Source organism: Erpetoichthys calabaricus, chromosome 12 (assembly GCF_900747795.2).
Source record: "Erpetoichthys calabaricus chromosome 12, fErpCal1.3, whole genome shotgun sequence".
Taxonomy (NCBI): Eukaryota; Metazoa; Chordata; class Cladistia; order Polypteriformes; family Polypteridae; genus Erpetoichthys; species Erpetoichthys calabaricus.
In genome coordinates, this window is record NC_041405.2 from 32,023,361 (window position 1) to 32,048,682 (window position 25,322).

The 25,322-nt window shown below is 40.7% G+C and overlaps 2 protein-coding genes across 3 annotated transcripts in view; one reads left to right on the plus strand and one right to left on the minus strand.

The window, feature by feature from the left end:
- Positions 1–14,078, minus strand: part of LOC114662054 (putative RNA-binding protein Luc7-like 2) — a 53,425-nt gene extending 39,347 nt beyond the window's left edge. Inside the window, exons 1-2 of the mRNA XM_028815361.2 lie at positions 13,756–14,078; positions 5,173–5,267 (exon numbers count right to left, since the gene is read on the minus strand). Coding sequence (XP_028671194.1) covers positions 5,173–5,267; positions 13,756–13,816 — 156 coding nt within the window. The 5' untranslated portion in view covers positions 13,817–14,078. The remainder of the gene's footprint in view (positions 1–5,172; positions 5,268–13,755) is intronic.
- A 7,765-nt stretch (positions 14,079–21,843) lies between these two features.
- fam234b (family with sequence similarity 234 member B) overlaps positions 21,844–25,322 on the plus strand; it is a 68,104-nt gene continuing 64,625 nt past the window's right edge. For both annotated transcript variants that reach the window (XM_028815362.2, XM_028815363.2), the window contains exon 1: positions 21,844–21,931. In XM_028815362.2, the coding sequence (XP_028671195.2) occupies positions 21,895–21,931 (37 nt within the window). In that variant the 5' untranslated portion in view covers positions 21,844–21,894. The remainder of the gene's footprint in view (positions 21,932–25,322) is intronic.

The following is a 25,322-nucleotide window of genomic DNA, read 5'->3' on the forward strand; positions in this document are numbered from 1 at the left end:
ATAAACAGATTCTGGTTTTGCCATAGCATTTATACTGTTAAAAGCATTTTGCCTTAGCCTTTCCAAAACATAAAATTTTCTTATCTTAATCTTTTCTTTAGTAAATTTGATAGGAATATTTAAAATCAATGTCAGGCTATTAGGTCTTCCCCTGGTTACTTGAAATTGATGCAAAAGTGGATCCGACGTTAGCTATTAGAAAATGTGGAATTACCTTTAATTTATAATCTCCTTAATGATGATAGATCATCCACATTTATGGAATAGGAAACCAGCCTCAAACCGTGACACTCCAAATTAACCAAGGCTGAAAGCAGGTCTAACATTATTTTGTCAAATTCTATATTTGTTTCAGTTTTTTTTGTTTTTTTTGTTTTTTTTTGTAGGTGGCCAAAAAACAACATAGTGATTTCTCTTACTAGCCTAGTATACCTTATATTGCTGAGCTGTGGACATGAATGTCTGTTTTGGCAAGAGGGACCTGGAAATCACTGGGAGTATTCCTTTTAGTGTATGATATTATGTTGAAGGCTATGCATGCCTTTTGACAGTACAATAAAACAATTATGACATTTTAATTACTACTTTAATAAGCAAAATTAGGCTAATGAGAACTTTCAGTACTAACCAATGACACTTAATTACAGTACAGTGCAATGCACAAACTTTTATGGGTTAATTTCTTACCTCTATAAAGCTGGCCTCCTAAATCTTGTCTCGGCAATTGGCTCTGTGATTAGTTAACACAGTACCCAATTATTTTCCTCAGTAAGTAAGCTGATACACATTGTGGTTAACTTACTTTTTCAATAAGCTAATTCTTATATACTTACTGCTTTTTTCTATCAGGCATCAGTTCAGATACATTGCGCAAAACTCATAACTTGTTAATAATAATAATAATAATACATTTTATTTATATAGCGCCTTTCCCATGCTCAAGGCACTTACAGAATAAATAAAGAACGGCAGAATATACAGTATATAGCATTGTACAAACCAGATAAATAAACAAAGAAGATTAAGACAGTAAATTCTGAAAAAAAAAAAAAAAACAGACAACATAATTGATGGTCTCGCACACACATACAGGTTACATGAGCATCTTGACAGAGAAGTAAACTGAGAGAAAGGTAATAAAGTCAAGTAGAGCTAAAAGCCTTCCTGAACAGATGAGTTTTGAGTTGTTTTTTAAAAGAATTCATGGAGTCAGCTGACCTGATTAATTTTGGTAGGTCATTCCAGAGTCTGGGCGCTATACAGCTGAAGGCCCTGTCACCCATGGAGTGTAGATTAGTGACGGGCACAACAAGATTACCAGAATCAGAGGACCTTAGTGGGCGGGCAGGCACATAGTGATGGAGAAGGTCACTGATGTAGTTTGGCGCGAGGTTATTTAAAGCTTTGTAGGTTATTAGTAGGATTTTATATTCGATTCTGTAGGACACAGGGAGCCAGTGAAGGCGGAGCAGGATGGGTGTGATGTGCTCGCTGCTGCTGGCTCGAGTAAGGACTCTTGCAGCTGAGTTTTGAATAAGCTGGAGCTGTGATATAAGATTAGAAGGGGCACCTGCCAGTAGGGAATTACAATAATCGATGCGGGATGTGATAAAAGCATGGACAAGTTTCTCAGCATTAGAGAAGGAGAGGAAGGAGCGAACACGGGATATGTTACGGAGGTGAAAGTAAGAAAGTTTCTTAATGTGATTTATGTGGGCGGAATAAGTGAGGGAGGAGTCAAAAATGACACCAAGATTTTTTACAGTAGAGGCAGGTCTGATGAGATCACTGCCAAGATGGACTGGGAAGGAGCTCATTTTATTAAGTTGCATTTTAGTCCCAATTTGCAGGAGTTCAGTTTTATTGCAATTTAATTTTAAAGAGTTCTGCTCCATCCAGGTTTTAATTTCACTAAGGCAGGTTGTGAGCTGAGAAAGCTCTGATGAAGTTCCACTTTTAACATTGAAGTAGAGCTGAGTATCATCTGCATAAAAATGATAACCCAATCCATAACTACGGATAATATGGCCAAGGGGAAGCATATAAATACAGAAAAGCAGAGGACCAAGGACAGAGCCCTGAGGGACTCCTTGTGTGACTGGCGCTGAGCTGGATCTACTGTTGCCAAGACTAACAAACTCTTGCCTATCAGTCAGATAGGACTTGAACCACTGGAGGGCAGTGCCAGAGATACCCAGCATGTTCTCCATTCTGAACAGTAGGATGTCATGTCTGACAGTGTCAAATGCTGCACTGAGGTCTAACAGAATTAATATGCTGGTTTGTCCAGAGTCTGCTGCCATAAGCAAATCATTGGTTACCCGTAGCAGAGCAGTTTCACAGCTGTGCCGCGCCCTGAAACCAGACTGAAAGGGTTCCATCAAATTATTAGAGGTTAGGTAATTGGTGAGTTGGGAAGCTACAACACGCTCAAGAACTTTTGACAGGAAAGGTAAGTGGGAAATAGGCCGGAAATTGTTAAGATTGTCAGCATCAAGGCCAGACTTTTTTAACGTTGGGGTTACAGAAGCAATTTTAAAAGTGAGCGGCACAGAGCCAGTGTCAAGGGATGAGTTTATTATTGTTGTAACAGTCAGGATTATGGCATGAAGGCAGGATTTAAGTAGTGTGGTGGGGATGGGGTCCAGTACACAAGTAGTCGGCCTCATCTTATAAAGCAGGTCATTAACAAACGCAGATGTGACTGGTGAGAACTTAGAGAAGGAGCTGGATGGAGTGGGAAAACAGGGAGAGATATAAACAGATGATGTATTTATGTTGGTTGAATTATTTAGATCTTTAATTTTGTTACGGAAAAAGTGGAGGAATTCCTCACAGACTTCAGTAGAAGAGGTAGTTGGACCAGATGCGGGTTCGAGTAGTTTATTAACTACAGAGAACAAAACCCTTGGGTTATCATGGCTACTTTCTATTATTCTGCCATAATGGGTGTTCTTGGCAGAAGTTAGTGCTTCTCCGTAAGCTCTTTGGTGGTCAGAGAAAGCCTGGATGTGCACGATGAGGCCAGTCTTACGTGACATTCTCTCAAGGCGTCGGCCAGCTGCTTTCATAGATCGCAATTCTGAGTTATACCAAGGAGCTGAACGTTTAAAGGAAACCTCCTTATGTTTTAAAGGAGCTGTTTTATCTAATGCTGAGTGAAGGGCTGTGTTATAGTGGTGAACAAAACTATCTAGTGTTGATGGAATAGGTGCAGACAGTAAAAGATCAGAAATGGATCCAGAAAGGATAGAGGGACAGATATTTTTAAGGTTTCTGTAAGAAATTTGTCGTTTACAGGTAAGAGGTGGGAGAGGTAATGAGACAGTGAAAAATACTGCTTTATGGTCAGAGAGTCCCAAATCAGTGCTGTAAATGTTGGCAACAGATAGTCCAGAAGTGCAGATCAGGTCCAATATATGACCGCCACAATGGGTTGGAAAATCAACATGTTGTGTCAAGTCAAAACAGTCCAGTAAGGACAGGAATTCATTTCTCAGTTTAGATGTGGGGGTGTCAATATGGATGTTGAAATCACCAAGAAGGATAATTCTCTGAGAGTAAGAGCTTAGGTGGGTCAAAAGTTCAATCAGATCTGATAAGAAGGATGCATTGTATTTTGGGGGACGATAAAGAACAATGAGTGAGACAGGACCTGATTCCGTTGTTAGTTTAAGAGCCAGGCACTCAAAAGACAATGGGCAGTCAATTGGGATTCTTTTAACGTTTAAGTCTTCTCTGATAATTACTGCCAGCCCGCCGCCATGTCTTGAGCTGCGAGGCTCTGAGTGGAAAGTGAAACCAATTGGAGTCGCCTCTGTGAGAGACGCAAATTCGTTTGGTTGTTGATATAAGCCATTTCATTTTAAAAAGTAGGAACTTGCTTTAACAAAAAAAAAATTGAAAGGACAACAGTAGGTGCACAAACATTCAACTAGTACCGTCTTTTTCCGAAAATAAGACACTGTCTTACTTTCTTTTTTGGTCCAAAATACGCACTAGGGCTTATTTTCGGGGGAGGACAAAAATAAAAGTATATTTATATATTTTTATTTAATATTTATTTATTTTACACAGAATACAGAAATTAAAATTTATTCAATTACAGTCATGTCATCTTCTTCTGGAACATCGTCATAAATCAAGATTTACAACCCTGGAGTCTTCCACAATTCCCTTTTTGTACTCGACGGAATAGCTCTTTCATTTTGTACTCATTTTAACTGCGGTTAAAAATTATTCACTTTATAAAAAATAAAATTACGTATGAGGAAATAATCAGACTTACAAGACTGAAATGAACAAACATTGTATCTGCACTGTCGCTCAATGTAGACTGCTGCCTTAACGAACAATTATTTATAGTGTGCGCCAACGACGCGTTCCGTCGCATTCCGCATATGCATGCCCCCCTCCACCCCCTCCCCACCTCATTCGACCATACTCTGCGATACGCGCGACGCAGTACAACACAGCAGAGCAGAGCGGACACAATATTTATGTATTCATGCTGCCTTATGTTGTATTTTTTAGATAAATTCCAAGAATTAATTTGAAACGAACTGTAGAGGTAAACAATGAATTTCTCGGAATATTTTATTTCAAACATTTCTCTGAAATACGAGTATTAGGGAAGCTAAACATACTTAATAAATCAACAGCATTTTTTAACGAATTCTTTTTTTCACATTATTTTAACTAGGGCTTATTTTCGGGGGAGGGCTTATATTACAAAAAGTTCCGAAAATCTCGATAGGGCTTATTTTCGGGGGATGTCTTATTTTCAGAAAAAGACGGTACTTTATGAGCTGCAAAATGCATTCTAAAATGCACTAAAAACTACTCGGATTATTGTTCAAAGTGCTTTCACACATACCAAAATGTACATAAAACTGAGTTAACTTTCCTAACCCAGAGAAAGTCAAGATATTGAAGGAACAAAAATATACTGAAACCAAATTGAATGCAAGGTCCATTTGTGGGAATGGTTAATTAAGAGAACTATATAAACTTGATTAACTTGACTTTTGCTTATTAAAGTTCTGCATGAGACAATCCTATCCTAAGATGGACTTAACTTGACACATTACCATATACACAATAATAACTCAGTATGTATCCCAGCAGAAGCACAAGCCCAGAAGGCTGTACTGTGTAGTAGTGAATACTCACCGTTCCCGAGAGAATGTCATGAGGGCAGCAGTTCAGTAGATGACTCTTACACACTCTGTCATCATCAAACTTGATCCTCTGGCGAGTGCTATCACCTGCAATACACACACAAAAGATCAAGCAAATTAGCATACTTGTGTCACTTCGGGTCTGGCATTTCAGGGCAACGTGGCAGTTGACTAGGACTATGCTAAGTTACGGCAGGTCTTAAGCTTAAACTGCAATATCTGTTTTCTACAATTATACTTCAAACACACATGGCAAACTAGTAAAAATAGCTTAAACAGAGTAACAGATACATTTTGTTATGAATTTACATATATTACTTTCTTTACTGACTCTGTACAAAGTGAATACATTTAAAGTTATGTTTTAATAATTATATTTTCAAAGAATATAGTTAATTTAAACATTCACAATACTTGTAAGCAAGATAAACAATATTTCATTAAATAATTCTGTCTTAGAAAAATTACTCAAAGCACTAAAACTAAGCACATCATGTGAAAAGTTACCGTAGATATATATAAGTAGGTATTAAAATCCACGACAATTTAAGAAGAAAAAAAAAAAAACATAACTTGCAACTTGCAGGTGACCTATTCATGTGTCAGGTCAACAATCATCTTTAGCAAACCAAAGATGAAGTTCAGGTGAACTTATTATTAAAGTCATCTAGGGTTTTTCTTATGATTACTAGGGGGCTTAACTCACGAAGCCTGTCCCCCCCACCCAAAGCTCCCCTCTCACCACAGCCCCACCCCACCCCACTCCGCCAGCACTACCCCCCTGAACACACCCAAAGGAGACACGGCCACTCATCCGAAACCCCCTCTTAAACGGTGATACAATGGAAAACACAGAGTTTTTTTAAATCTCCTCTTTGCTCAATCAGCTGCTGGCTTGCTGCTGCTGCCGTGACGCGTGATCTGCATTTCGTGCGGCACTTCAAATGTTGATCATGGAATGTGAAAGTGTCTCTCCGTCTCTTTTCCAAAGATCACGTCTCGTCGCAAGATTTTTTTTTATAATAGAGAGATGTATCCTTATCAGTGAATTTGTGACTAATAATACATTTTAAAACTTTTCAGTTTTAACACATTTCTGAATGATGCTAAAATATGATTAAATGACTTTTAAAAGATTCAGATGCTTATTAAATTGTTATAACTGGACAACCTGTTTACCTCATAACATACGCTGACTTCAGAATCCTCTGAAAAATTAGGACTTTTGTACCCTAGGTTCTTGTCTATAAGCCGGACTCATGTATAAGCCGGAGACCAAAAATCATACGAATTTTTTAAATAAAATCGTATCATAGATAAGCCGGACTCATGGATAAGCCGAACGTACTATAACCTATAACTAATAGAAGGGAGGGAGGTCAGTGGTCTCACTCGCACCCATTTAATTTCTTTAAGGGGGGAGAGAGTGTGAGATATTGGCGTCTCTCTCACTCCCCGCATGGCGCGGTTGGAGCGGCCGGATCGCGTTCTTTCTGCTCTGGGCGTCGCCGAGTCAACACGCGCGCGTAGCGGTCATTTAAATTGTGATTTTATATGTAAGCATATTTAAATATATATCGCGGATTTTTTGCTGGTTCGCGGATTTCTGCGGACAATGGGTCTTTTAATTTCTGGTACATGCTTCCTCAGTTGGTTTGCCCAGTTGATTTCATACAAGGGACGCTATTGGCAGATGGCTGAGAAGCTAGATTGCTTACTTTTCTCTCACTCTTGCGCTGACTATCTGTGATCCTGACATATGGGGATTGAGCAGGGGGGCTGTTCACACACCTAGACGATACGGACGCTCGTCTAAAAATGCTGAAAGATTATCTTCACGTTGCTATCTTTTGTAAAGCTGATTCCTGAAAAGACATGCTGCACAGTGCTTCACATACTTAAAAGCTCGAAGGGCACGTATTGATTTTTGACTGAAAAACAAACTCTGTCTGTCTGTCTCTCTGTCTCTCTCTCTTCTCTCTCTCCTGCTCCTGACGGAGGGGGGTGTGAGCTGCCGCCTTCAACAGCTTTGTGCCGCGGTGCTTTGCATACTTAAAAGCCAAACAGCACACTGATTTGTTTGCTAGAGATTGTTTTCTCTATCTATGTGACATTCTGTGCTCCTGACACACACACCTTTGAAGAGGAAGATATGTTTGCACTCTTTTAATTGTGAGACAGAACTGTCATCTCTGTCTTGTCATGGAGCACAGTTTAAACTTTTGAAAAAGAGACAAATGTTTGTTTGCAGTGTTTGAATAACGTTCCTGTCTCTCTACAACCTCCTGTGTTTCTGCGCAAATCTGTGACCCAAGCATGACAATATAAAAATAACCATATAAACATATGGTTTCTACTTCGCGGATTTTCTTATTTCTCAGGTGGCTCTGGAACGCAACCCCCGCGATGGAGGAGGGATTACTGTATAAGCCGGATTTATGTATAAGCCGATATTCTATGTTTTCATTTTCACAACTTTTTTCCTTAGATAAGCCGCGGCTTATAGACAAGAACTTAGGGTACTTTGGGTACCATGGAGTCAACCTGGGCACCAATATTATTACATGCAGGATGATGTAGTTGCTGCACTTTTCAGGGCCAGGTGTTGAACATTGACTAGTATAAATAAAAGATAACAGAGTCTTTTTCTGGAATTAATAGTTTAATTTATAAATATGAACTTTACATTTTATTACTTTTCTCTTTCTTAGTTGCTGGGTATACACTCACACCAACAACACTGTATCTGTAACCAATGATATTAATAAAAAATATACAATTTTGAAGCTTCTCCAAAAGTCACACACATTTTTAGTTTACTAGATTTTTTATGACCCATAGAAATCAATTTTGACTCAGAAGTTGAGGCAAAAAAACATACTGTAGATTCTGAGAGTTGTGCATACTCCACTAACAACTCTGCCAAATACTATGGGAAATACAGACCGTGATCCAACTGACAGACACTTTTATTCAAGTAATTTAACTAAACAAGACGTTCCTGAACTCACTGTAAATGTATACAACCATCCATATTCATTAGAAGTCTTGTGTTTTCTATGAGAAGGTCTAATAGCTACAACAAACTTAAATGTTCAGAGTACTATTTACAATATTAACAGGTTAAATCGAGGTCTCATAACATTTCAAAATATGAAAACCTCATGACCACTACACAAGTTGCTCCAAAATAGATTTCAACTAAAAAGGAAATCTCATTCTGTACATGCAACACTGAAATAATACTTTCTAACACACAGCTTACATAAAACAATAAAAAGTTTTATAACATGAGGTTTCACCTGGTTTATACCTCATTCCAGGTGCTGACAAAAAGGGTGTTTAAAATCTAAGGTAAAACATTAGCAAAAATAGGGCTAAACATAAGCATTACTTTACATTTGTATAATTTTTCTTGAGAAATGAAATTGTCTATGATTTTATACAATGAATGATGCTTAAAGATAGTACCAATATAAACTGCTCAAAAAAATGAAAAGAACAACTTTTTAATCAGAGTATAGCATCAAGTCAATGAACCTTCTGGGCTATTGATCTGGTCAGGTAAGTAGCAGAGGGGGTTGTTAATCAATTTCAGCTGCTTTGGTGTTAATGAAATTAACAACAGGTGCACTAGAGGCACAACAATGAGACGACCCCCAAGGAGGAACAGGATGCACTGCCAGAGCCCTAAAAAATTACCTCCAGCAGGCCGGCCACTGGTGTGAATGTCTCTGACCAAACAATCAGAAACAGACTTCATGAGGGTGGCCTGAGGAGCTCAATTGGCATTTGCCATAGAATACCTAAAATTTCTTTGCCGATTTAGTTTCCCGTCATTCAAAGAATCCTAGGGTCTTATTTAATTCAATAAATGCAGCCATTCAGCCCCACTCTGCGATGGGATCAAATAGCATTGTTCATTCATGTGACCAGTTTCTATCATTCTTTGTCAGCAAAATCGATACTATCCGCCGTGGCATTGTTCAAACGGGCTACGAACTTTCTACTGTTAATCATGACATTGTCTTAGAATCCTTTGACCTAGTTTCACTTTCACAGCTAAAAAGAACTATTGACACCCTTAAACCAGCTCCCAGTCCTCTGGATATTGTACCACCACGTCTCCTAGTGGAAGCCTTTGATGTGTTGGGCCCAACCTTATTAGCCATCATCAATGATTCTATTAGTTCGGGTGTTGTGCCCTCATTTTTTAAACATGCTGCAGTTCGCCGCTGTCTTAAAAAGGCAGAATTAGACCCTGGAGTTTTAGCTAATTTTCGTCCAATTTCCCAACTGCCATTTCTGGCTAAAATTCTAGAAAGAATTATTTATAATCAATTGGTTGATCACCTTAACTCTAATAATTTATTTGAGATCTACCAATCTGGCTTTAGGCGTTATCATAGTGTTGAAACGGCACTCCTGAAAGTGTTCAACGACATCTCTCTTATTACTGACTCAGGTGATGCGGCAGTCCTTCTCCTCCTTGACCTGTCCGCTGCCTTTGACACTATTGACCATGAGATATTGCTGATGCGGCTTGAACATCTTGTTGGGCTTAAAGGGGCTGCTCCTAACTGGTTCAGGTCATATTTAACTGGTAGACACTTTTCAGTGACTTTTAATTCCTTTTCTTCATCTACTGCTCCTCTTAAATATGGTGTTCCTTAGGGATCTATTTTGGGTCCTATTTTATTCTCCATATACCTTCACCCTATTGGAGCAATTTTTAGGAAATTTAACATTTCTTTTCACTGCTATGCTGATGATACTCAGGTTTATATTCCTGTCTGCAACTCTACAACAAATCAACTCCACAACTGTCTGTCTGAACTAAGATCCTGGATGGCTAATAATTTTCTTGATCTAAATCAAAATAAAACGGAGGTGCTTATAGTGGGTCCATCAGCTAAAGCCCAAATTGGTCTTGGTCTTCTCGGCTCTTTCTCTGTCTTTTCCAAACCTCAAGTCCGCAATCTTGGTGTTACCTTTGACAGTAACCTCTATTTTGAGAAACAAATAAATTCTGTAGTGAAGAGTTGCTTTTTCCAACTTCGTCTATTAGGTAAGATAAAGCCTTTTTTTATCTTCTAGGGATCTTGAGATAGCTACTCATGCGTTTATTTTTTCTCGCCTCGATTACTGCAACTCGCTGTATTCTGGGATTAACAAATCCTTCATACACAGGTTACAGTTGGTACAAATTGCTGCCGCTCGCTTTCTGGTTGGGGCAAGAAAGTATGACTCTGTCTCTTCTATTTTAGCATCTTTACACTGGCTGCCTGTCAGTTTTCGAATTAATTTTAAAATCCTGCTGCTAGTTTTTAAATCTTTACATGGGCTTGCTCCTGCCTGCTTATCTGAACTGTGTGTTTTACATCAGCCATCTAGAGTGCTTAGATCTTCTGGTCAGTTGTCTCTGGTTGTCCCTCATACCAAGTGAAAAACCAAGGGGGACAGGGCTTTTGCAGCTGTCGCACCTCGCCTGTGGAACTCTTTATCTCATCATATAAAGGAGTCGTCTACAATTGAACTGTTTAAAACAAGACTAAAGACTCATTTCTACTCACTTGCATTCAGTTACCTTCAGAAATACTGATGGTTTCGTCTTTGTGATTATATTACATTACTTCTGTTTTTTATGTATATAACATTACTTCTATTTATTATGTATTTTATGTTCATATATTTTATTTCTATTTATGTTTTATGTTAATTTGTTCTATTTTTGTAAAGCACTTTGGCCACAGCATTACTATGTTTGTTTAAATGTGCTATATAAATAAATTGACATTGACATACCAGAATTGGTAGGTCCACCACTTGTGCCCTGTGCTTTTCACAGATGAGAGCAGGTTCACCCTGAGCACATTTGACACACATGAAAGGGTCTGGTGAAGCCGTGGGGAACATTATGCTGCCTGTAACATCGTTCAGCGTGACCGGTTTGGTGGTGGGTCAGTGATGATCTGGAGAGGCATATCCATGGAGGGATGCACAGACCTCTACAGGTTAGACAACAGCACCTTGACTGACATTAGGTATTGGGATGAAATTCTTGCACCTATTGTCAGACCCCCATGCTGGTACATTGGATCCTGGGTTCCTCCTGGTGCTCGGCAATGCCCTGCTTCATGTGGCGAGAGTATGCAGTCAGTTCCTGGAGGATGAAGGAATTGATACCATTGACTGTTCCCCACGCTCACCTGACCTAAATCCAATAGAACACCTCTATGACATTACATTTCGGTCCAACCGACACCACCAGATACCTCACTGTCCAGAGCTCAGTGATGTCCTGGTCCAGATCTGGGAGGAGATCCCCCAGGACACCATTCGTCGTCTCATTAGGAGCATGCCACAACATTGCCAGGCATGCATACAAGCATGTGAGGGCCATACAAACTACTGTGTACGATTCTGAGTTGCTGCAATTAAATTTCAGCAAAATGGACTAGCCTACCGCCATCATTTTTTCACTTTGATTTTCGGGGTGTCTTTGAATTCAGCCCTGTATAGGTTGATCATTTTCATTTCCATCAAATGATGTGACATCCTTTCATTCCTAACACATTACCCAGTCCATATCGATATAGATATCCAGAATGATTTTTTTCCCCATTGAGATCTGATGTGTTTTCAAAGTATTCCTTTCATTTTTTTCAGCAGTTTATAATGAACATCACTTCAGTGAGTTTTACAAGTACTAGACAGAGCCACTGAGTTTGTTTTATGCGATTTTATATCAGTGTTGCCCGGTACAGTGAAGTGACTTAATCAGTAGCACATGATGAGTCAGAGGCAGGGACTAAAAGTGCAACTTTTTGGTTTAAAATTGCACTTCTCAGCTTCTTGATGAACTTATCTATATAAATGTACTTCTAGGCATTGCTCTGAGAGAAACTCTGTTGCTGCTAGATGTTTCAGGTTTTAACCTATATAACTCAACTTTTCATTTGTTTATGAAACTTCATCCAGATAACTTTGCTTCAGTTAGTTGCACAAGTCCACTTGGGCAAACAAAGCCTCACTAGACCATGGAAGACAATTGACATTTGCCTCTTAAAGGCATGGTGGCAAAGCTGCTTTTATAGCATTTTTTAAGTTCAAGTCACATGGCTTTATTTTCATACCATACATTCACAGTATTGCAGGAAACTGATTTTCCAAGTGATAATGTTTGTCTCGAATTGCTAAGATGCTGTATGTGCATGGAAAAGGACAATTACTTTGAGAAATAATGAAGGTAAATGTGCCTTTCTGAAATTGACCTAAACAAAAATAAATGACTCTATGACTCTAGGTACTCTTCAGATGAATGAATACGCTAGGTTAATTAAAGTTCGGATTTTTAAACACATTCGGAAGAAGTTACTTATATTGTTTCTCTGAGAATTAGTTAAAAAAAAGCAAACACAAGATGAAAGAAAATAATCTGAAAAATACCAGTAAATTAAACACCTACTCTCTGACTGACTAAATTAAAAATTAAACTATACTTTCAGCAAAAGCTCACTGCAGGCTTTGGAATCTACACCACTTGGTTTTGAAACCTATTTACGGTCTGTTTTTTCAGCCTGCCATGTCACAAACATATATAGATGGAATTTTGGTAATGAATAAAATAATGTATATGGAAATATTAAATATTCCAAAATTAGCAAAGTATACTGCTGGGATCATTCAGATGGAAAAGAAATGTCAGGAATGCCACTACTACGCTTATTTTCAAGCACATATTGTACCATAGTAATTAAAGGTCAAAGTCTGTATAGTTATGTGAGGCCACAACACTTTGACAACATGAAAACCAGCAGTTCAGGTAACAAAATACAATCAATCAGGAACCGGATCGGTATGGCTATGTTACAAAAAAACACTTAACATTTAGAAAAAGAATGCTGTTAGGAAAAAAAAAAAAAAAAACAGAAGTAATGTCAGATGCGGTTTCACTGCATGACTATTTAAAACTGTACACCGCTCTTAATTAGCTTTATATCGCTGCTCTGAAGAATGGTCCTGCAAACCTATTACAGCAGCATTTTTTTTACCATATGGACCAGTAAAACGTGTGGCGCAACCACGAGCTAATGTATGTAAATATTACTTTCACCTAAAAATTTCTCTAGTTCAGAGAAATGTGTATTAAAGTAACACAACCGTAAATTTCATATAAAATAATAAATAAACAACTTAAAAATAGCACTGACGAACAAGTGTTCGTCTTTTCGCTTAAAGATGTACAGTATAGCAATGCCGCGCACAGTCCGTAACTTCTACGCCAACACTCGCAGTATCACTGGCACATCTCAAAGACCGTCAAGGCTCAGCCATTTCTCATTGGATAAAAGTGTTCCAACCAATAAAGCACACAGCGAATCAATAGACAGTAACACAGCACCGTGGCCATTCTCAGCTAAACCATTCGAAAAAGGGGGGGGGGGACTCGCACCTTCACTGAAAGTACACGTATCCGCTACTATTTACGTGACTTTCAATGGCAAGGCACACACGTAATAAGCGCCACAGTCAAGTGCAAACATATAATTATTGTAAAACCGCTTTTACTCACCGTCTCTCGCAGTTCCCATCAATTGGTCGAGCATGGCTCGCATTTGCGCTTGAGCCGACATACTCGAAATATGTTTTTCTTTATATATACACCTATATCAGTGCACGATACAACAAAAATAAAGTGTCAAGAAAAACAGTAAAGCGTGTTGGAAACTTTGCACAGCACGTTAAACCATCTGCTGGTTCAACTCTACTAGATGCACGTTTATCTTATGCTTCTGTTATTTTTACAAATACATTTAAAGCAATCGTTTCGTCTCCCCGGAGTTTGTCTTTCTAGAGGAAGTGTTCCGCATCCTCGCGCGCTCAGACGTCGTCACACCGTTAACGGCATCCGCTCGCGACAGGCACGGGGCGGGCTAAACCACTTTGTAAAAGAGAAGGTGGGGGCAAAGAAATGTTGTACATATACATAAACTGATGCATCATCTTTACTTCAGTTTTCGTTATGTTCTCTGAAACCTCTGTGCCGCAGAAAAAAATGCCATGGTTTATTGCCTAGCTTACGGTAAACCAACGCCACTGCTGATATTGCGCAGTAGCACCCATTGTGGTGTTTATATTTTACATTTTGAAAGTTGGTCTTTCCCTGAGGCTCTGAAGTTGAAACAGATACTGTATACTGTAGGCCTATAGATTTCCGAAGGGGGAAAGGTATTTTTTTACAGAAGCTCAAGAAATATTATTAGATTAGATTCAACTTCATTGTTATTGAACACAGTTCAAGTACCGTGTCAACGAAATACAGTTCTGCATCTAACCAATAGTCAAAATAGAAGTTAATTGCAAGTAATCAGACACATATAAATCTATACAGTATACAGCAATGAGAGATTATGCAGACAACAGTAAGTCAAAAGTATATACAGATGATAAGTGAAAGATAGAATGTAGTATGGACAATATGAATAGAATAAAATATGTACAGTAAAGTATAAAAACAGTTCAAATAATAGAAACAGTAATGTACAGACAGTTTTATGGGTACAACAGAACCCCAATAGCCATGAGGTAGTGATTGTCCAAGACTATAGTGCAGCTTTCACCACCTGCTGTAGAGACTTCTGGTCTAAGAGCAAATGTACTTGATGGTGCAGTGGTAACAAACAGCATTAACAACCTCCCTCATACACACACAAGAATTGCAAAAAAAAAAGAAAACTGACACGTCTCAACAGCACTCACTGTGAGGCATTATAACCATGTATTGTCATAGATATGAAGGAATCCAAGTAGACTTTCTTGACCCACTTCTCTTAAATGAACGTGCTAAACCAGTCCAGAGAGACATCAGGGTGTGGCCTAAGGGGGGAATCTCAGCACTTCAGGGCTGTTTTGACTGCATAGACTGGTCAATTTTTAGAGAGGCTGCTACTCATGAGAGCTGCATTGACGTGGAGGAGTACACAATAGTTGTGACTAGCTATATGAGCAAATGCACTAAGGATATGACTGTCTCCAAGAGGGTGACTGCAAGAGCCAACCAGAAACCCTGAATACCTGCAGAGGTCTGGAGGACGCTGAAAGCCTGGGATGCTGCCTTCAGATCTGGAGATAAGACTTTCCTCAAAATTGCACGAGCTAAACTGGCTAGGACAATGAAGAAATCAGCAATCAGCATGTGGAAGGAGCATTCACAGGTCATCACAGACCACAAACCGGTACCTTCTGTCTGTGACAGTAATGCCTCCCTCCCTGACATTGTAAATGCCTTCTATGCATAGTTTGATGCACTCAAAAATGAGCTCACAAGGAAATCCACCCCTCTCCCATATGGTCAGGTAATCTGTCTGACTATGGCTGCTGTAAGACAAACTCTCTCCACACTAAACCCACACAAAGCTTTTGGTCATGACAACATATGTGGACGGGTGCTCAAGGAGTGTGCAGACCAGTTGGCCAATGTTCTCACTGATGTGTTTAACACCTCCCTGAGTCACGCAGTTTTTCCAGTATGTTTTAAGACTACCACAATCATCACGGTTCCAAAGAAATCATCTGTGATCTGCCTGAATGACTCTGTCACCGCATGCGGCACTTACATCAGTCATCATGAAGTGCTTTGAGAGACTATTTCTGAGCTACATCAAAGCCACCCTTCCCAGCTCACTGGACCCACTTCAGTTTGCCTACTGCCCCAACGACACCATATCCACTGCACTTCATATGTCACTCACTCACCTGGATAAGAGAGACTCTCATGTAAGGATACTGTTCATTGAAATCAGCTCAGCATTCAATACTGTCATTCCACAGAGACTGTGCCCTAAGCTGAGCAGGCTGGGCCTCAATACCCCCTTGTAAACTGGATTTTAGACTTCCTGGCGGAAAGGCCTCAGTCTATCCACATCGGCACCAGCACCTCCAGAACTACCACGCTTAGCACAGGAGTACTTTGTTCTTACACTGCTGACACACAACTGCTCATCAAAGTTCATGACATTGGTGGGTCTCATTAAGAATAATGATGTCTCACCATACGCAGAGGAGGTGACGAGGGAGGCTGCCTGGTGTAAGTGCAACAGCATCTCTCTCTTAATGATGAAAAGACAAAAGAGATGATAATAGACTTCAGGAAATCCAGCACTCTTCACCCACCTCTCCCCATTGACAGTGCAGTTGTTGAAAGTGTCAAAAACACCAAGTTCCAGGGAGTCCGCCTGACCTTTCTTAGTCTCTGAACTCCACCTCCAAAGCCATGAGGGCTAGGTAGCACCTGTACTTTTTGCGGAGATTGAAGAAAGTGAGCCTCCCCCCACCAATCCTTACCACATTCTATAGGAGTACCATTGAAAGTCTGCTCTCTAGCTGCATCACTGTCTGGCACAGGAACTGTAATGTTTCAAACTGCAACACACTACACCAGGTACAGAGAGCAGCTGAGAAGGTTATTGGTGTGTCTCTATCTTCTCTGAAAGACATTTACCAAACCCACTGTTACAACAGAGCCAGTAACATTGCAAAAGACCATTCCCACCCATTACAGGATGTCTTCTCCCTTCTACCATCGGGAACACAGTATCATAGATTCCGTTCTGATTCTGTAAGACTGAGTAACACATCAGAAGTTATGAATGCATAAAAATGTATAGTTCCTGTCTAACCAAGTGTCTTTCTAGGGTATTCCCTTTCACACTATACTGTTACACTGGTGCATTGTCTATTTGCCTATTTTTTGTATTTGCCTATATATTGTACTTATTGTCTATTGTCTATTTTTTGTATTGCTTCTGTCACAACTTGCACTTTGTTGTATGTTGTTATATGTTGCACTGTGGCTCATGGAAATACGTTGTCTTAACTCACAATGTACGTGTACACAGTTGCTGGTGACCTTCACCTTGACCTTTATTAATTGGCTGAAAGTCCTCAATGCTAGTGTGTCACTAGGAGGATGCGCATTATTTATAACTAGCCAACTACGCTGCATAATTATTTATTGATGTGTGAAGACTTCCTGAAAGACACAGTTGTCAAAATGGGGTGGGTTTGAGGAGACGACTGTGAGTGAATGAAAAGATGGAACTCTGGAGAGAGCAACATACAATTGTCCGTGACCGAAAACTGGCTCTGTCTTGCGTCTTGCCTGCCATGGGCGTGGCTCTGTCGTGCGTATCCCATGGTCGGCTGCTTAGTGAATTGTTGGAGGGCGGGGCACTGTCTTGCATCTTGCCTGCCCATGGTCGGCTGCTTTAGTGAATTATATTGTATGTCTCTCTCGTGCGCCTGTGTGTGTGTGTGTGTGTGTCTCTCTCTCACACGCCTGTGTGTGTGTGTCTCTCTCTGCCTGCCCATGGTCGGCTGCTTGGGCTGCCTTAGTGAATTATGGGCATGGCTCTGTCTTGCATCTTGCCTGCCATGGGCGTGGCTCTGTCATGCGTATCCCATGGTCGGCTGCTTAGTAAATTGTTGGTGGGCGGGGCTCGGTCTTGCGTCTTGCCTGCCCATGGTCGGCTGCTTTAGTGAATTATATATATAGATGGTCATCAGTTTTGTCTTCATTCTCTATACTGCTACTGCCTCAAGTGGGTTGAGAGTGTATCTCTATAACTGAGTCTGCCTTCTTAATTAGCTTGTTGATTCCGTGGGTCTCTCTTGAAGTGAATGGGCCACCATACCACAGTGTACGTAATCGCACTGGCTATCCTAGAGTTATACAGTAGAGCATGTAGAATATCACCACCTACATTTAAGGAACACAGTTTTCAAGAGTCTGCTCTGCCCTTTCTTATATAGTTCTTCAATGTCCAGCCTGTCATTGCTGTGTACCCCCAAGTACTTGTAGCAGTGCAACACCTCCACATCCACTCCTTGAATAGTGACCAAGCATAGAAACTATTTGATGAAGAGCAAAAGTCAATAATCAATTCCTTGGTTTTGTTCATGTTAGGCTGCAGACACTTTTCTTTGTAACAAGAAACAAAGTTCTCCACCTGACTCATACACCTTGTCGATACACCACATAAATGCCGAATCATCTGAAAATTTCTGCAAGTGACATAATTTGGTGTTATATTTGTAGTCTGATGCATATATGGTAAAGAGAAAAGACACCAGGACTGTTCCTTGTGGTGCTCCACTGTTGCTCACACTCACATCAAAGACACTGTCCTTGAGCCTCACAAAATGCAATCTGCCTGCTCTCCCGCCCACCAGACGGACAGATAGATAGATAGATAGATAGATAGATAGATAGATAGATAGATAGATAGATAGATAGATAGATAGATAGATAGATAGATAGATAGATAGAAATGTATTTGTTCCAATGGGAAATTTAGTTTTTACAGTTGCTCAAGAAATACAGAAGTATTGTAACAATAACAACCCCCTCAAACACACACTAGAATTACAAAAATAAGGGAAAAAACTTCTGACTTGGCTAAAGATAAGTGAGCAATCACAGTAAGACGTGATAAAGGTATAATGCTATAGATATGAAGGAACCCCAGTGGTCTTTCTTGACTCACTTTTACTGAATAATAAATTGGCTAAATTTACTCAATGCTAGCGTGTCAGGGATAGGATGTGCAGCAGTGTTGCTATACTGTATGTATATCAGATATAACATGTCTGTTTAAAAAGAATATTGAGAGACTGTGTTTGAAAGAGAGAAGAAAGCTAGGTGTAAGATGATATTATAGATGCAGACCGAAGAGATTAGTGGATTTATGACACTGGGGAAACTCAATCCATGTTGATTTTAACTGGAACACACGGTGAACTTAATAAACATCTACACAAAGCAGGAAAGAAACAGAGAGACCTATGTGAATTGTGTGGTGAACCTGAATCATTGAACATTTTCTTAAAGATAAACAAAGAAATTCTCTTATACAAAAATTGGGGTGAGATATATATTTTTTAATATATATATTGATTACAAATAATCAGAATTTGTTCCTGGGATTTTTTATAATTATTTAAAGGAAAGTGGGAAATACCATAGCTTTGACGATTTGGATACAAATCTACTCAATTCTCATGTTGTCCATTATAAGAACTTAATGATCTTCATCTTCCACGACCCAGAAGAAGAAGAAGAAGGATGTCACAGGATGTGAACAGTAACCAACCCTGGACAGAAGAGACAGTCCACCACAGGATATGCTCAATCCCACTTCCACAGGTCCAGGTTAGAGTCTCCAATCAACCTACTTCCAAAAATTCTAAAGGATAATCAAAACCATATGTTTAAAATAAACTTCTGACATAACTATTGTGGGTGGAACAATGTTTAGAACAGCTGCCTTACAGATGCAGTTGTTATCAAAACTAATGTTAGGAACATGTGCTGATAGCGCGTTGCCTCACCCACCACACAACAAACCACCTGGACTGGGACCTGAGTTCAGAGGCCATGCTGGAACACTGTGAGATTTTTTTATGGTGGCTAGAGTGCCAATCCTGCCACCAACCCAAAGTTTTCAATATAAATTGGAGGACCTGCTTACAGGGCTGGATCTATTAACATCATACCCAGGACAAAGCAATTGCAGGTTACAGGCCTTGCTCAAAGGCCCAACAGATTAGAGTTACTTCTGGCATTTATGGGATTTGGACCGGCAACTTTTTGATTACTGACGCAGATCCCTAGCCTCGGAGCCACCAATCTGAGTCACCACTATACCAGGACAAAGCAAATGCAGGTTAAGGGCCCCTGGGAAGACAGCAAAAGAAATGTAAAAAAAAAATCCAGGAACCCGTTAAGACTGAGGAAACTCTTTGAAAATGTAATTTAATTCTGAAATACTTCAAACAGAAAAAGGGTATGTTATAAAAAAAACTGTTGTGCGATGGTGGTCTACAGAAAACAACCTCTGACAATGAATTTAGGAATCTTTCTTAATACCTCCTCTATTAAATGCAAATGCAAAATGTTAGGTTATATGGTAAAAGTGCTGAATGTAAATCAAGGAGCATTATTCTCAGACGTCATAATGGGCTAATGAAACTGCATCTGGAGTACTGGGTGCTGATCTGTTCATGATACAAGAAAAAGACACAGCACCTGTACAAACTCTGGAGCGCAGAGCAATCAGGTAGACCCCTAGACTAATAAGCATATCCTGCATAGGCAGGTTTAAAGAATTGAATATTTGTATACATTGTTTAAGAGAGATGGCATGAAGGGATTAAATCTAAGTCTTTAAAATTCTCAAAGGCATTGACAAAAGTAATCCAGCACAATTTTTTCAAATCTGGTACAGGGCACTGGCTTGAGCTTTGAATTTCTTTGGTGTGATAGGGAACCACCTTGCTTCCAGTGCTTCAGTTTGTTATTTAAGCTTATGAAATTAATTACACTATAAATGAATTAGCTTAAGGTTCTTCTTGGGACTTTGGATGTAGAGATGCTTCATTTCAGGAGTCAACATTCTGGGGAACAACATGCACAGATCTCAATACAGACCAGTGGCTAATCTTACAGAGTCTCCTATTTCACAGTCTTGTGTTTCAGTTCTCTATTACAATTCACTCAACAGTAGCAGCATTTTTTCTGTTGCCGATGTCTAAGGACCCTGCATGGTCATCTTCCAAAGACATCCTGTCATAACAGAATTCAACAGCCCATCTATGAACTGTGGGATATTAAGAGGACTGGTCCTGATTCATGTTGACAAGGTGAGAATGAATCTCACTGATTTCTCTAGTAAAAAAAAATCAGTGTGATAACAAAATACTTGGTTCAGTATTTTTTTAACATCTACTATATATTAAAACTGTAAGTGATGTAACTCCAATGCTAAATTTGCCCACTGGCACTATTATCTGAATACATGCAAAAAAGTGTCAAACTTTGAATACCTTTGCCTTTAATTACCAAAATGAAAACAAATGCTGCAAACAGGACATTTTCACATCCTCACTCTATCTAGCGATGGCTGTGAAATTACCACACATAAATAACTAGCCCAAGAAGAAAGGTCTTGAGCCAGGTCGAATATATCAATGGGGCACTTCATTTTTTATTAAACATATAATGTGGCATATTCAGTGTTTATTGTGAGTTTACTTTTAATTATATTCATTATATTGAATGTGATCCTCACTGGCACAACCAGTACCTAATACTTGTTTTGCGAGGAATTTCCAGTTGCCTTCTTTGGCCATACTTTTAACGTTACTAAATGTCATACTAGTAATCTATATACTACAAATGCTTACAATGTGTAATTCACATATTCTATTATCCAGGACCTAAACTTTGACCACATTTAAAGTCTTCACTTTAGAATACCCCTTTCAGGTATAGGCTCAAACTTCTTCATCGTCCATCGTGTAATATAATTTAGGCTGACGTAGTAGCACGCTTTGTCATTCTGCTATAGCTTCACTTATTGATTTGACTTAAATTACATGAAAGAATGTACAGAAATGTGCCCATCAAAGGACTGGCGTCTTTCTCCTAGGGTGATTTCTGCCACAAGCCTGAAGCTGCTGTGATGAGCAAGCTTGCAGTAGATAAAGAAGGGTTTCGATTGGGCAATCAGTCTAAAAGAATGTACGGCTACATGGGTGTTGTAGTTTCTGAAGCTTTTTAAACGCGACTTCGTCAGTCAAGTTTTCATTAGTACTACGACACCCAAAATGCTTTGCGTGTTATCCACTCTACTGGTTCGCACTCAAAGACACTATGGCAGCTGCGTTATCTCGTGCGTTGAAATTACCCGGTAAGGAGAAATTACAATATTTCATTCGGTTATTTTGCTCTTTTTTATTGACACTGTGAGAGGAGTGTTCCATAATTCTGGTAATCATCTTCCACTACGCGATAACATTTTTTGTAATTGGGTAGGGCGATGTATTGCAACGGTTATCTTTCCTGACATTTTCACTCATGCAGCGACAGCTTGATAATGCATTATTTTTGTCGCCTTTAACAATCGACTGTAAAACTATGTGTATATATATATATATATATATATATATATATATATATATATATATATAAAACAGTATATAACATACATGTATACGAATTTATAAGGAGCGTTATAGACTTCGGCCCGTTATAGAAGTCGTTAATATAATTGCAATAAGACTGCATTTGCATTCATGAATCTAGAAATGTGAAATAAAGAAATCGGTTTCATGGAAAATGCTTGCATCAGTTGTACAATTTAATTAGGTTTTACTTGAGGAGTATGGGTTAATTATACGAATTAAATGGTAAAAATTACGTGTTTTGTAAAACGTATTGGCGATCATGAGGCTGATCTGAAAAATATAACGAAAAATTATTTTTGTACCAGTCAACATTTTCTTTTTCCTTTAAAAAAATTAACAAATAAATGGGCGACAGATTAGAGAGTGTCAAATGAACACTTCGGAACCCAACCCGGTACCATTGGAAGCAGAAAATATCCAACCTAGGAGAGTGCGGCACGCAGTCTGTTGTGGGACGTGTACACTCGCACACTATTGGTTAAACTGACGCTCTTGTCTTTAAATTGTATAAGGGGGTACGTGCACACTTAAACCGTATACGATCGCACATACTGTACGCTAGTTTTTATCTGTATTTTAACCCTGACGATTTTGTGATTTTGGAAATCTAGTGGTGCAGTAGTTAGCGTTGCTGCCTAAGGAGCTTTCAAGATTTTTTCTTAGGGAAGTTCCTGAGTGCAAGCGACTCTGAATGTATGTCTTGTTCCTGGAGTTGTCAGCATGGCTTTCGGCACTTAAGACTTTAAATTAAATACAACGAGTAAACAATGTGTGCAGGCGGATTTTTACGTTTCTTTTGCAAAAATAAATAACTGCCAATACGCTTTCTGCATCGGTTCTCCACGAAAGTAAAGTATATAACTTAAATAAACGAGTGTGAGGGAACATGCACACTTTGACACCTTTAGAGTTAAACATGCTTCGTATTATAAAGTACCCAAAGATATATATATATACAGTATATATAATATATATATCCATCCATCCTCTATCGCTTATCCGAGGTCGGGTCGCGGGGGCAGCAGCTTGAGCAGAGATACCCAGACTTCTCTCTCCCCGGCCACTTCTTCTAGCTCTTACGGGAGAATACCGAGGCATTCCCAGGCCAGCCGGGAGACATAGTCGCTCCAGCGTGTCCTGGGTCTTCCCCGGGGCCTCCTCCTGGTTGGACGTGCCCGGAACACCTCACCAGGGAGGCATCCTGATCAGATGCCCGAGCCACCTCATCTGACTCCTCTCGATGCGGAGGAGCAGCGGCTCTACTCTGAGCCCCTCCCGGATGACTGAGCTTCTCACCCTATCGTTAAGGGAAAGTCCAGACACCCTGCGGAGGAAACTCATTTCAGCCGCTTGTATTCGCCATATCGTTCTTTCGGTCACTACTCATAGCTCATGACCATAGGTGAGGGTAGGAACATAGATCGACTGGTAAATTGAGAGCTTTGCCTTACAGCCCAGCTCCTTTTTCACCGATCCGCCTGTCGATCCCATGCTCCATTCTTCCCTCACTCGTGAAGAAGACCCCGAAATACTTGAACTCCTCCACCTGAGGCAGGATCTCGCTCCCAAACCTGAGAGGGCACTCCACCCTTTTCCGGCTGAGGACCATGGTCTCGGATTTGGAGGTGCTGATTCCCATCCCAGTTGCTTCACACTTGGCTGTGAACTGATACAGAGAGAGCTGAAGATCACGACCTGATGAAGCAAACAGGACAACATCATCTGCAAAAAGCAGTGACCCAATCCTGAGTCCACCAAACCGGACCCCCTCAACACCCTGACTGCGCCTAGAAATTCTGCCCATAAAAGTTATGAGCAGAATCGGTGACAAAGGGCAGCCCTGGCAGAGTCCAACTCTCACTGGAAACGGGTTCGACTTACTGCCCGCAATGTGGACCAAGCTCTGGCACCAGTTGTACAGGGACCGAACAGCCCTTATCAGGGGGTCCAGTACCCCATACTCCCGGAGCACCCCCCATAGGATTCCCCGAGGGACACGGTCGAATGCCTTTTCCAGGTCCACAAAACACATGTAGACTGGTTGGGCGAACTCCCATGCACCCTCCAGGACTCTGCTAAGGGTGTAGAGCTGGTCCACCGTTCCGCGACCAGGACGAAAACCACACTGTTCATCCTGAATCCAAGGTTCGACTATCTGACGGACCCTCCTCTCCAGAACCCCCGAATAGACTTTTCCAGGGAGGCTGAGGAGTGTGATCCCTCTGTAGTTGGAACACACCCTCCGGTCTCCCTTCTTAAAGAGGGGGACCACCACCCCGGTCTGCCAATCCAGAGGCACTGTCCCTGATGTCCATGCGATGTTGCAGAGACGCGTCAACCAAGACAGCCCTACAGCCCATTCCGGGGCCTTGAGGAACTCCGGGCGTATCGCATCCACCCCCGGGGCCCTGCCACCAAGGAGTTTTTTGACCACCTCGGTGACCTCAGTCCCAGAGATGGGGGAGCCCACCTCCCAGTTCCCAGGCTCTGCTTCCACATTGAAAGGCATGTTAGTGGGATTGAGGAGGTCTTCGAAGTACTCCCCCCACTGACCCACAACGTCCCGAGTTGAGGTCAGCAGCGCACCATCCCCACCATATACTGCTTTCCCCTCCTGAGTCGCCGGACGGTGGACCAGAATCTCCTCGAAGCCATCCGAAAGTCGTTCTCCATGGCCTCCCCAAACTCCTCCCATGCCAGAGTTTTTGCCTCGGCAACCACCGAAGCCGCATTCCGCTTGGCCTGCCGGTACCTATCAGCTGCCTCCAGAGTCCCACAGGACAAAAGGGACCGGTAGGACTCCTTCTTCAGCTTGACAGCATCCCTCACCGCCGGTGTCCACCAACGGGTTCGGGGATTGCCGCCATGACAGGCACCGACCACCTTACAGCCACAGCTCCGGTCAGCTGCCTCAACAATAGAGGCACGGAACATGGCCCATTTGGACTCAATGTCCCCCATCTCCCTCTGGACGTAGTCGAAGTTCTGCCAGTGGTGGGAGTTGAAGCTACTTCGGACAGGGGGCTCTGCCAGACGTTCCCAGCAGACCCTCACAACACGTTTGGGCCTACCAGGCCTGACTGGCATCCTCCCCCACCATCGAAACCAACTCGC